The sequence below is a fragment of the Ctenocephalides felis genome, unplaced genomic scaffold (assembly GCF_003426905.1).
Source record: "Ctenocephalides felis isolate EL2017-DRISC unplaced genomic scaffold, ASM342690v1 CF-g0.4_SCAFFOLD_00845, whole genome shotgun sequence".
Taxonomy (NCBI): Eukaryota; Metazoa; Arthropoda; class Insecta; order Siphonaptera; family Pulicidae; genus Ctenocephalides; species Ctenocephalides felis.
Window position 1 is genome coordinate 94,558,891 of NW_020536999.1, and position 14,986 is coordinate 94,573,876.

General features: G+C 27.0%; 1 protein-coding gene across 1 annotated transcript; it reads left to right on the plus strand.

The window, feature by feature from the left end:
• The first annotated feature begins 690 nt into the window (after positions 1-690).
• Positions 691-13,552, plus strand: LOC113363121 (probable tyrosyl-DNA phosphodiesterase). The gene is given in 16 exon segments (XM_026605604.1): positions 691-702; positions 798-914; positions 1,312-1,398; positions 3,016-3,318; positions 3,391-3,745; positions 6,270-6,325; positions 6,328-6,393; positions 6,451-6,553; positions 6,612-6,734; positions 6,809-6,904; positions 7,827-7,997; positions 8,805-8,976; positions 9,041-9,104; positions 9,174-9,333; positions 10,289-10,529; positions 13,421-13,552. Coding segments are annotated over 15 exon segments (2,193 nt in total). The 5' UTR covers positions 691-702; positions 798-850.
• Positions 13,553-14,986: the final 1,434 nt, after the last annotated feature.

Below are 14,986 nucleotides of genomic sequence, written 5' to 3' on the forward strand. Positions count from 1 at the left end.
ATCCGTGCGCCCGGAAACGTGGACGAAAAATTGTATCCACACACACACACACTCATCTACTTTTCTCTAAGGTATGCCAAAATGTTCAGAAACCTGTGAAACGTGAAGATTTGCAAATATTTTTAATTTAGATTTTTGGACGATTACAATAACTTACCCAATGGGAAGTTAATAAAATAACAATTAAACAGTGATAAGTTTATTCATGTTTATACTTGTTTATCTATAGATATATTGAAATTTTAAGGTGTAAATTATTAGATAAATTATGATAGAACTGATTTAAAATGTAAAATAATTAAATAACTTTAAATATATAGTTATATATTATTTAAAATATTTTATTTATTTTTTATTAAACAGTTTTATACAGAAAATCGCATTTAAATTTACCGCGCTGAAGTCGACCGCCATTACTTTTTGACATTCAACTGTCAATTTATTTATAAAAGTAATTAGGTCTAAAATAATAATTAAAACGCATATATATTATTTAAATTTGAAATATAATTTATATTTACAATATTTATAATCATTTAAAATTTAAAAAAGAATTATTTTAATTTATTGTGTCAATGTGTCATTGACACTCAACAGTCATCCATTGCACAAGATGCAAGATGTCAGTTTTAATTCGGCGCCAACGCCAATAAAATAATAAATGTATATAAAAATAAAATAATTATTAAACAGTGATGAAATGTAATTCGGAAATTAATAATTAGATTTTAGTTTTATTTTGTATTTTTGCGATTTTGTGATTTTATTATGTATTTTTTAATTAGTTAAATTTAAAGTGAAGTTTTAGGTTAATAATGACATTTTTAGGTTAACCTCATTGAAAGATTTTATGCATAAAAATGTTTTAATTGAAAGTGTTTGTAATATATTTAAAATGAAAAGGAATTCTGTAGGTATGGATTATATGATTTATAATACAGTTTCATATAGTTTTGTTAAAATTATCTTAATTTCTGATTTTTTTCTATCACAGATAGAAGAGTGTTACTGTAATACATAGTTTGTTTGCTGACATGAAAATAATGAATTTAGAGTTTACTTTTAGTTGTTTCAAATCTAATGACGTACATAAATATATTACTAAGATTCAATTAATAATTTTATGTGCCAGAATGTATATTCGATGTTTTTTACACAAGTGTTTTTACATACAACATTTTTTTATTTATTACATGGATTATATTTTTGGGTATATTTTCATTAATTAATAATGTATTGATTGTTTTTTATATGCTTATTATTTACTTAGTGTATTGTTTAATGGTGTATTTTATTGTTTTTTTCTTTCAGCCAATTCACCAAGAGGGGAATGCAGATATGCTGAAAAGTGTTATCGGAAGAATCCAGTACATTTTCAAGAATATGGACATAAACATTGTAAGTAATAATATATATATATATATATATATATATATATATATATTGGTTGTTTCTTTTCCGAACAGTAAATCCAATAATAAAAAAAACAATTTGTTTTTTGAAGATATTTAATAACGACGTTTGGGAACTAGATACGTTCCATCATCAGGTTTATTCTGTCAAATACAATGTTTTTTAAAATTATTGATTAACATTAATTAATGATGGGCATTACAGATTATTTAGTAAAATTATAAAGGAATGGATTATGTACCAGTGTAAAGAGTAATAAAAACTTAACTAAAAAGGTTAAAATTGAGAAGTAAAAATTATTTACCTGTAATAATTTATATATCCATATCACTAATATTTTTTGTTAAAAACACTCGAATTTTTTCATGAGGATATTTGTATTGTATTGAAAATCAATATATTGAAAAAATCCAGGACTTATCTATATATATATATATATATATATATATATATATATTTAATTTGAGTTAAAAAGTGGGGCGTTACATCAATAAAAATAGTATGAGAGTTTTAAGAAATTTAAAATCCATACATTTTGGTTACCATCTTAGCATTGATTGCCACTGAATGAAGGCTAAGATGCTAGTCGAAACGTTTGGATTTTAAACAAATTTCTAAAAACTCTCATACTTATTATGTTATGTATAACATATCGAAGTTACAACTTTTTAGGATGAATAATGTGCACCGAGGGTAAAATTTCCTATGCCCTTTCAGTTTTTTCTAATACTGAGTATGTCTATATGAAATATAAGGTACTTTTGTAAGTTTATTGTTGATATCTTAATATTTTGCCAGAAGACATACTGATATTAATATTTGTTCTCATAAAAGACATATTTAAGTATAACGTATCAAAATTACAACTTTTTAGGATGAATAATGTGTACTGAGGGCAATATATTTACTTTGCCCTTTCAGTTTATTTTAATACTGAGTATATTTTATATGAAATATGAGGTATTTTTGTAAGAATATTGTCAATATCTAAAAAGTTTGTTAAAACATATATCAATTTTAGTACTTGTTATCAAAGTTAGACATATTCAACTGCAATATATTAAATTTGCAACATTCTAGAATGACTAGAAATATTTTTAATAATTGTTTGAATAAATAATTTTTTACAATTCATATCTCGCCTTTGATGCCATTGTACTTTTTTCATATGAATATAAATTTGTCTAACTTTTGCAAGAAAACATATCAGTTTTAGTGTTTGTTTTCATATTTTAGACATATTTAGTATATCATATAGTGAAATTATAAAATTATTATGCAAATGGTACGACTTGAAGATCTATATATTTATTTATACAAAATACTCAGTATTAGAATAAACCAAAAGATCAAATAAATTTCACCCTCAGTGCACACTGTTAATTCTAGAAAGTTGTAATTTGGATATATTATACTTGAATATGTCTATTATGATAACAAATACTAAAATTGATGTGTTTTCTCTCATTTTTTTCTGTTTTTTTTTTTTTAATTTTAAACAACTTTCAAAAAATTGGTATAATCATTCATCTTGTTGTTATTCACCATTTACTTGTAAATTATATATAATAATATAACTTACATATTCATCTATTATTTTAGTGATGGACATATTAAACCAAACTCCCGAAGGCACCGATTTTGAAATTCCTCAACATCTACTAGCATGCAGAGAAATTTTAACTACACAACTAAAAATATTAGTAGATTTAAATATTATACCAAATAAAAAAGTAAAAACTGATCATGATAATAATCAATCCAATTCTAATAACAATTTTGAAGATTCTTTACCTAATTCTAGTAGCACAAATAGAAATATAAATAATGAAGGTAATAGAAATCTAATTGATGAAGGAAATAAAAATTTAACTAATGGAGGAAATAGAAATGTAATTAATGAAGGTAATAGAAATATATTTTTTACATTTTATTCATTTTACATAAAAGATGTTGAAGTAGTTTTTTTTAATGAAGGTGCAAATAGAAACACAATTACTATTAGGACTCCGCAAGACATAAATAATGATGTTGATGCTGGTTCATCAAGTACGATTTCTATAAAGACTCCACAAGAAATTAATGCTGATGCTGGAACATCGAGTAATAATGATTTTAGTTCTTCAGCTGACAGAAATAGTAGAAATAGGCTTTCGCCGAGACCAGAAAAGACTGATTGTGATTTAGAAAAGTTAGATGTTGATAGGAAAAAGTATTCGGTGGTTGAAAAAGATAAGAAGAATAATTTGGTGGTTGAGAAGGATGATTCCAATGTGAGGAGAAGTCCATCACCAAGAAGTAGGCGTAAGGTTGATCCTAAAGAAATTTTTAAGTAAGTACTTATTTATCTCCAGCATTTGTAAGAAAAACATATTGGTTTTAGTATTTGTTGTATAGTACACATATTTAGGAAGAAAATACTTAAATTATAAAATTGTGATACAAATAGTACGTTTCTGCAGAGCTCTTTTACTATTACTATAATTTTATCTTGATATCTTGAAGGGATTTGGTCAGAGCAAAACGTGGTGTGCTTTTTATAAGAAATTTGTTGATATTTTAAAATTTTATGGGAACACATATTAATTTTAGTATTTGTTATCATAGTAGACATATTTATATGTAATATATTAAATTTACGACATTCTAGAATGAATAGAAATATTTTTAAAAGTATTTTAACATTGGTTTTGCAATTTATTCATTATCTACCAAAGACGTCATGGAACTTTTTGCATATAATTATAAAATTTTTTTGAATATTGTGACTAAACATATCGATTTTATTTTTTGTTATAACAGTAGATATATTGAAGTATAATATATTAAATTTACAGCATTTTAAAATAAAAAGAAAATAATATAAATATTTTTTAAAAGTATTTGAAAATTGATGGTTTTTGCCTGATTTGATATAATATTTTTTGAATATTTGTGAGTAAACATATCAATTTTAGTATTTGTTAGTATAGTAGACATATTAAACTATAATATATTAAATTTGCAGTGTTCTAGAATGAATAGAAATATTTTTGATATTTTTTTTTCACAATTTTTATATATAATTATTATTTTCTTGGATTATTTGTGAGAAAGCATATCAATTTTAGTATTTATCATAGTAGACATATCTAAGAATAATATATTAAATATACAACATTCTAGAATGAATAGAAATATTTTTTAAAAGTACTTTAACATTGGTTTTTGCAATTTATTTATTTTCTACCAAAGATGTCTTGGTACTTTTTGCATATAATTATTTTCTTGAATATTTATGAGAAAACATCAATATTAGTATTTGTTATCATAGTACACATATTAAAGGAAAAACACATTAAATTACAACTTTATAGAACAACCAAAGCTATTTACAAAATATGAAACTTGCTCTATTTTCTCATCACTTCCATAAATATGCTTATTTCATTTCAACTCTACATCAAACAAATATATTTGAAGAAAAAAAAATACTTCACTTCTCACATAAATACTCATTCATCTGAGGCACTTATTTTTTATAAAAAAAACAAATATCTTAAACATTTAGAAAAAAACTCATCAATTTTAGTATTTGTCACCTTAGTAGACACTCTAAAATATAACATATCAAAATTGAAACTTTGTCGGACAACCATTTTTGAAAAAATTGAAACTTTGCTCGATTAACTCATCATCATGTCTATTCATAACATATCAATTTTAGAATTTGTTGTCATAGTAGACATATTAAAGTTAAACATACTCTTACAACAAATGAAAGTATATAAGAAAAAACCATACCACGTCAGTTATCAATTTATAACTAATTTTTAAAACTAGATCATCATTGGAGGTACTTTTTTTATAAATAACTAAATATTTTTAAAATTTCTAAGAAAACTTATCAATTTTACTAGTTGTCATTATAATAGACACATTAAAGTATAGCATATCCAAATTGCAACCTCATAGAACAACCCAAACTATTTTTCAAAAAACTGAAATTGCTAGATTAATCATCATCATGTCTATTCATGCATTCATATAGAATATTTATTTATCTCAAATATTTGTGACAAACTTATCAATTTTAGTATTTGTCGTCATAGTAGAAATATTAAAGTATAACATACTCTTACAACAAATAAAAATATATAAGAAAAAAACCATACCACTTCAGTTTATCAATTTATAGCTAATTTTTAAAACTAGATCCATTCATTGGAGGTATTATAAATAACTAAATATCTTGAAAATTTCTAAGAAAACACATCGATTTTAGTATTTGTCATCATAGTGGAACACTAAAGTACAACATATCCAAATTGCAACCTCATAGGACAACAAAAACTATTTTTAAAAAAAACTAACTTTCCTCGAGAACTCATCAATTCATCATGTATATTTATGCACTTATTTACAAAATATCATATATCTTAAAAATTAGTGAGAAATCTTATCAATTTTAGTATTTATTATAGTAGACATTTTAAAGTATAGCATATACAACTCATAACACACGAAAATATTTAAAAAAATCTTTAGTTTACTTTAGTATACTTTAGTATATCAATTTCTAATTTTTAAATTTTACCCATCAGAGGTACTTTTTTTTTTATAAAAAACTAAATATTTTGGAAATTTCTTAAGAAAACTCATCAATTTTAGTATTTGCATCATAAGGTACACACTAAAGTATAACATATCAAAATTGCAACCTCATAGGACAGCCAAATCTATTTTTAAAACAAATTGAAACTTTGCTCGAAAAACTCATCATGTCTATTAATGCTTTTATTTAGAAAATATATATCTCAAATATTTCTTATCAATTTTAGTATTTGTTGTTATAGTAACCATACAAATTTTTTTAGTGTGGTGGCTCCACAAGGAAAATTTGCAGAAAAATTGGCAAAAGCTAGTCCATATAATTTTTTTTAACTACAGTCACTGCTAATCGAGTTACACATGATGAACCACTCAGTGTTACTTTCACAGGTAATAAATAAATAAAATAATATTTTATAAATAACTATTATTTATAATTTATTTTAGAATTGCTAGATAGAAGTCTTGGTGAGCTAGAAACATCAGTACAAATTAATTTCATGGTTGATCTGTCCTGGTTATTAGCTCATTACTATGTTTCTGGAAACAGGTATTTTGAAAATATTTAATGAGCTCTTCAGGATGTAAGTTCATGAATTATATTCTAGAGACACTCAACTTTTGATTCTGTATGGCGAAGAAACAGATGATTTAATTGATATAAATAAAAAGTCCAAAAATATACTAACAGTTCAAGTCAAGATGGGGAGTCCTTTTGGGACACATCACACGTGAGTATAATTTATATAAATCAATATAAACATTTATTTAATTAATTTATTTATGATTTTTATTTAATGTTTAGGAAAATGTCCTTGCTAGGTTACAAAGATGGTTCAATGCGAGTAGTGGTCTCAACAGCAAATTTGTACGAGGACGATTGGGAAAATAGAACTCAGGGGTAAGTGTATATATATATATATATATATATATATATATATATATATATATATATATTAGATGGTAAAGTCTTGGATTTGTAAATATTTTGTAGAGCTTCTAACAAAGAATCCAAAAAGTTATAAAAAAACAAAAGTTTTTTAAAAAACCATTTCTTTATTTATTTACTGTCGACATTTTTAACTAGAGATTTTCCATCCTCAGGACATCTGTCAAGAAACATGATCTTGATAAGATTTAAGCAAACAATATGTTTAAGAAAAGCAGATGGTAGATTTTTTATATAAAATGAATAAAATTGTGAAAAAAATAATGTACAGAAATATGACAATGATATCAATCAATCAATCAAAATGAAAATGATAAAATTAAAAATGAGTGGATTATATAACAAAATATTAAAAATGATAAAAAATTAGATAATTTTAGAAAGTTTTAAGAAAAGCTTACTGAAAAAACAGAATTAATCACCTGTATGGTTGATTATACACTAACACTTTTTCACTAAAAAAGATTTTATCAAAGAAGTGATTTTATACACTTCTTTTCAGATAAAGAAATAAATTTTGTAATTCAAAATTTTTTTAATTATGTCTTTTGAGTTTGTTATGTTATGTGAGATAAAAAATATTATTCCCTTAATGTTATGAGATGACTATTGGTAACAAACTGATTATTGAATGAATGGATTTTTTAAGACAAAAAACACTTGACCTAAAATCTGTGTGTACATATGTGCATGTTATTTCTATTAATTTTATATAAAAAATCTACCATCTTCCGCTTTTCTTAAACATATTGTTTGCCTAAATCTTATCAACATCATGTTTCTTGATAACATGATAAATATCATGTTTTCTAAACATGATAAATATCATGTTTTTTAAACATGATAATTAATATGAATTCTAATTCTATTTTAGCGTATGGGTGAGTCCCCGTTTGCCAGCAATCGAAACAGTATGGGACACCAGAGTTGGTGAAAGTGAAACTGGGTTTCGTGATGATTTACTTCGATATTTGATCTCATATAAAATTCCACAACTCCAAACGTGGATTGCCAGGATTAGGAAGACTGATTTTAGCTCTATAAAGTAAGTAGAAATAGTAAAATTTTCTATAAACTTTCATATTGTTTTTTAATATTCAAAATCTATTAATTGATTCAAAAGATATATTAATGTTTGGAAAAATGTACAAGTTGATGTAAAACTGAATTTCTACTTTTTTATTTTTTATCATTTCATATTTTTATTAATATCATATAGATCAGGGCTTATCAAACTTTTGTCCTTCATGCCCCTAGTTATAATAGGGTCTTAAAAATATATTTTTAGAGGATTTATTTGGTAACAATATACATATATACAGATAAATATGAAAATATAGTTTTAGAATTTGTGGTGCAACATTTAAAAACGCGGTATTATAAAATAATAAATACTTGACATTGAAAACTCTCGCAACCCCATTTGGGGTCGCGACCCATAGTTTAAAAAACCCTGATATAGATAATAAAATATAACATTTAAAATTTATAGCACAGTTCTACAAACTGCTCCAATTTGCTCCAATTTATTTTAAACTAGGTATAAGTGGCATTTTTCTAAGACAAGTTGCCTGACCTTTCCATTATACCTTGATAATCAATTTGATCAATAACTATTAACTGTGTATCAAGATTTTTACATGTCAATTTTTTAACACTTTTTTTTAACACACGCGTATTTACACCTACATTATCTCTAAAGTATGCCAAAATGTTCAGAATCTTTTAAAAAATAAGCAAAAATTTGTATATACTCTTTTTTGTGATGACTATTTTTGCAATTTTATCATGTTTAGAAGGAAACTTTATTATTATTCTATATCTATATTTATTATGTATATTTCATTTTCAGTGTTTTTCTTGTTGCCTCAATTCCTGGTTCTCATCGTGGTTTAGATGGCACTCGGTATGGTCATAAAAGATTGGCAGCATTGCTGTCTAGTCATGCAAATGCTGCAGCCACTTCTAAAGATTATGTGGTTGCTCAGAGTTCAAGTATTGGCAGCTTGGGACCAAACAAAGATGTAATGATTAATATAATAAATAAATATAAATATATAATATTTATATAAATATATTTATTTTTAGTCTTGGGTAGGTGGTGAATTCTTAACAAGTACTACACGAACAAAACCTCGTGGAACAAGTGGAGGTATGTATAGCCTTTTATGCATAACCCAACATTATTTTTAGAATTACCATAAAAGTGCTTGTTCTCTAGATGCTTCAGCAAGATTATTGGAGCAGAGACCACTGATCAAAATGATATATCCCTCATTAGCCAATGTTCGAGCAAGTCATGATGGTCTGATGGGTGGTGGATGTCTTCCTTATAATGTTAAAACACATTCAAAACAGAATTGGCTTGTGTCAATATTACAGTAAGTGGAAAAAATAACTTTCTAATTTTTTACCAACTACATAATATCTATCTTTCAGTGTAAATAACTTACTAATTTATCATCAATTATTCACCATTTGAATATTTTCAGCCAGTTAACTTTCTAATTTTCTACCAACCACATACTATTGATCTTCCAGTGTTAATCACTTACTAATTTATCATCTATTATTCACTATTTGTCTATTTTCAGCCAGTTAACTTTCTAATTTTCTAATTTATTATTGTTCATTCATCATTTGTCTTTTTCTGCCAGTTAACTTTCTAATTTTCTACCAACCACATACTATTGATCTTCCAGTGTAAATCACTTACTAATTTATCATCTATTATTCACTATTTGTCTATTTTCAGCCAGTTAACTTTCTAATTTTCTAATTTATTATTGATCATTCATCATTTGTCTTTTTTCTGCCAGTTAACTTTCTAATTTTCTACCAACCACATACTATTGATCTTCCAGTGTAAATCACTTACTAATTTATCATCTATTATTCACTATTTGTTTATTTTCAGCCAGTTAACTTTCTAATTTTCTAATTTATTATTGATCATTCATCATTTGTCTTTTTTCAGCCAGTTAACTTTCTAATTTTTTACCAACCACATACTATTGATCTTCCAGTGTAAATCACTTACTAATTTATCATCTATTATTCACTATTTGTCTATTTTCAGCCAGTTAACTTTCTAATTTTCTAATTTATTATTGATCATTCATCATTTGTCTTTTTTCTGCCGGTTAACTTTCTAATTTTCTACCAACCACATACTATTTATCTTCCTTTTAATTACTAATTTATCAACAATCATTCATCATTTGTCTATTTTCTGCCAGTTAACTTTCTAATTTTCTACCAACCACATACTATCTATCTTCCAGTGTAAACAACTTACTAATTTATCACCAATCATTTACCATCTTTCTATTTTAGCCAGTGGCGCGCAAAATCAAGAAACAGGACCAAAGCAATGCCGCACATAAAGTCTTACTGTCGTGTCAACATCAAGGATGACAAGATTTTAGGACTGCACTGGTTTTTGGTAACTTCTGCCAATTTATCAAAGGCTGCTTGGGGAGTTGTCAATAAGACCACAGGAGGATCCTTGTGCGGAGATCCGCCATTGAGGATTATGAGCTACGAAGCGGGGGTGCTATTTTTACCGCAATTTGTGGTAAGTAGAAAAGTAATTTTACACATAAAAATACAAAATCTTCAAGGGGGCGTCCATTAATCACGTGAAGGAGTTTTTAAGGATTTAGACCCCCACCCCCCTTGGTGATATTCAAAATTACCCCCCCTCCCCCACCAAACATAACGTGTATTTTTAGTTATGTGAAAAAACTGTAAAATTTTTGTTTTTTTTTTTTTTGAAAATGTTTGAAATGTTTAAAAAAAATTGTAAAAAAAATAAATACACGTGATATCTTGCTATACCCTTCCCTCCCCCACGTGATATTTCGTGATTTTTTGTCAAACCCCCCCTCCCCCTAAAAACCTCACGTGATTAATAGACGCCCCCTTGTCAGAGATTTTGACAAGTGCTAGAAATCAGGTTAATGTAACATGAATTTCTCCTTAAATTTTGCCCTGATGGCGTAGTTTCCTCGAAAGTAAGTTTAGATGATCCTGGAGACGGCTTTTGTAATTGTCTGAATGTGTTTATTGTGTTCATGTCGGAAACTTTGGGACATTCAAATTTTTTTAGAAATTTATTTTGGCATGTTTGATTTGGAGAAATGAGTGGCATGATGTGAAGAGATTTTTGTGCTGCCAAGTCAGGACAGGTGGTTAGGGCTCAGTTTCAAGGAGTATTCACTTTTGTTTTGTTAAGTAATTCTTTTTTTTGGTAAAATTCGTTGCATTTTCACCTATTTTCAAAGTTCAAAAACTTCGAGATATTCAATTTTTTTTTAGAATTTTATTTTGGCATCTTTGGCATGTTTGATTTGGAGAAATGAGTGGTATGATGTGAAGTAATTTGTGCTGCCAAGTCAGGACAGGTGGATAGAACTCAGTTTCAAAGAGTATTTACATTTTTTTTATTAAGGGGGTTGTTCTTTTTTTTGTTATAAAACATGCAAGGTATTTGTTTTTGTTTTTCTCGAAATGTATTTATCATAAAGACATGCGGTTTTTTTTAAACAAAAATTACAAAATCATAGAATATTAAGAAATTTTTTATTTTTTTTTGTTTCGCCGTCATTTTTTAACCAGGGGGCGCCAAAGTGGGCATTGCAAAATCGATCTCGTTTGCGGTGCCACAGATAAATCCGTTGCGCATCGCCTGAAACAAAAAAAAAACGAAACTACGTTGAAGAAGAAGTTTGAATCCAGTCCCCCTACCAAAATGAAAGAAAAAAGCAAGAAGGAAAAAATGGCAGCTATTTAAAAAAAAGTGTCCAAAAAGGCCTTTGTTTTGGTACAAGAAGGTTCGCAAATTTTTTTTTGCGTAATGTTATCAAGTTGTTTGAGGTAGGGAGACTAGGTATTGCAGTGGTGAACAAATTAAAAAAAATGCAAGTCGATCCGACTTGTAGTTTTTTTTTAATTTGTGGCACCGCATTGAAAAAAGTCAATTTGAGAAAAACGTATTTAAAGTTTTTAATATAATGTACTAAATACACCATTTAATTTAATGTACGAAATACACCATGGTGTTCAAAGATGCTGACACATTAAAAAGGTCATGTGCATGAGGTATTATAATGAAAAAAAGGCAGCTGGCATACAATAGCTCGCGAAACGATAAAAAAACGCTTTCAGAGGATCATACGTATATATATATATATCTACAACTTCGTCAAAAAAATAGATATTGAGATGATTTTTTTTTTAATAATTCTAAGGTTTTTACCTTTCATAATATCAAAAAATCTCAAAACCGAAACAAAAAAATATAAAAAAAGAACAACCCCCTTAAGTATTTCTTTTTATTTAAGTAAAATATGTTGCATTTTTACCCATTTTTAAAGTTTAAAAACTTTGGGACATTCAATTTTTTTAGAAATTTATTTTGGCACCTTTGGCATGTTTGATTTGGAGAAATGAGTGGTATGGATGTGAAGTAATTTGTCCTGCCAATTCAGGACAAGTGGATAGAACGAAGTTTCAAAAGGAGTATTTACATTCTTTTATTAAGTAATTCTTTTTTTAAGTAAAATATGTTGCATTTTTACCCATTTCCAAAGTTTAAAAACTTTGTGACATTCAATTTTTTTAGAAATTTATTTTGGCATCCAACCTGTGGAGCGCGTCTTCTTGCTAAAACGTTTTCACATTCACATTTTTTATTTCAAATAAAAAAAGAAATTTGAGAAAATATTCGGTAGTTTTTTTATAGCATTTAAAAAGAAAGGTATTTGGCGGAACTTATATGTCTATTTGAAATTGCATTGATTAGTTTGAAAATGGCGGCGGACTAAGCTCAGAGGTAGCATCTATGAGATAAATAAGCATAGCATGTCCGACTCACATGCCGGAGATTGTTGGTTCGATCCCTGACGCTTCCAAATGTAAAATATCAGAAATGTATAAGAATTTCAAATGTAAGATGTATGTAAAAAAAAATGGTTAGAATTGTATAAGGTATTAGAATTATAAAAATTGAATTAGAATTGAAAATAAAAAAATGAAATAGTAGAAAAAAGTAAGAAGATAAGAAGGGAAGAATGAAGATAAGTTGAACTATGTAGAAGAATAGGATTTATGTGAAGAAGATAAGTTGAAAGAAAGTATATAGTATAAGAAAAATAGAATCTATATATAGATTGAATATGATATAAAAATTAGTATAGAATGTAAATAAATGTTGCAGGTGGCTAAATGCTCAGAGTAAGCGAAGCCAAATAAAAATTATTATTAAAAAAAGAAAGAAAAAAAATTGAACAAACGCTTTCCATGTGCCTAAGTAAAAATGTATGAGAAAGCTTTGTGTTAGGTTCGGACGACATGGCAAGAACTCTTGTGATTTTCTTTTTAGAGTTTTGAAATATTTTCAGAAAATAACTGTTTTGTTATAGTAGTTTTTCTCTAGATGTATCTAGTTATCTATTACCTTTGCAGATTCAAAAAGACTTTCTACCTCTGCAAAACGATTCGTCTCTGGGACCAATCTTTCCGATGCCTTTTGATCTACCTTTAACTCCATACAATCCAGACGACACGCCATTCTTTATGGATTTGCTTTCAGGATAGTAGTATTATTTATTTATATATAATTATATAATATATATATATATATATATATATATATATATTTGTGTGTGTGTCTATGATTTTAATTTTCTCAACTAAATAAATCTCCTTTTTCTTCAAAAAATTTATTTATAATTTATTGCATGTTACATTTCATCGATTATCCACTTCCTTAGGAACTATTGAAAGAAAACAAAAACTTTTTTGTTATATTTTACACTTTTTCAATTATTTAGAAAAGCAAAGTATTACCTATTTCTAAAACTAATGAGGAAATTTTGCTATAAAATTATAATGTTAATAATATTAATTGTAATGTTATGGCTAGGTTATGGGTCTATCTTCATATGAATTGGTAGTGCGAATTGGCTGTGCGATCAGATGTTTTACAATTAAAACCGAGTGTTATCAATGAGACTTCTCAGAAAGATGCACCTGTGCAAATTTTATAACTTTTTGATAGTTTGTTACTACTAATTTATACGAAGATAGCCCCCTAATATAGCGTTTTCAAAATATTTCTGTTCTATCAGAAAATTTGCTCCTATATTTCTGTTTTCTGCTTTATTTACTTCTAGGACTCAAATTATTAACAATTATAAATTTTCAAGTTTAAAACAGAAAACAAATAATTTTTTTTATTAATTTTTTTCTAACGTTTTTGAAGAATTAGATGAATTTTAGAAAATCAAGGAGACATTTAGTTCAGAAAAATAAAATAAATATTATTTACAAGTACAAAAACTGTTTTGTTATATTTATACACTTTTTCAATTATTTTAGAAAAGCAAAGTATTAACTATTTCTAAAACTAATGAGGAAATTTTCCTATAAAATTATAATGTTATGGCATTGCTAGGTTACGGGTCTATCTTCATATGAATTGGTAGTAACAAACTATATATTTGCTGTGCGATCAGATGTTTTACAAATAAAAAACCTAGTGTTATCAATGAGACTTCTCAGAAAGATGCACCTGTGCATATTTATAGCTTTTTGATAGGATGTCAAATATCTTGGTGTGACCCTGGACCATAGACTCAGCTTCACAAAACATATTAATACAAAAATTGGACAGGCTTACGGGATGTTAAATCTACTGAGATCTCTCTTGAACCAGAACAGCCCGCTTAGCGTGAAGAACAAGCGGACACTTTGCTTGCGCCGCTCCAGCATGGAACGCGACGACTAAGACCAACTTACAGAAACTACAGACATTACAAAATAAGTCACTACGACTAGTACTTAACAAAGTAAGGGACCCACTGACAAGACACTACTACTCTTCAAAATACATACACAAACAGACTGACGTACCGACAATACTCGACTATATAAAAAAGCTCACTGAGAATTTTTATCTAAAATGTGGGATCATCCTAATTCTAACTTTATCTAAAATGTGGGTCTCGGGCAGTTTACGAGGGACGTAAT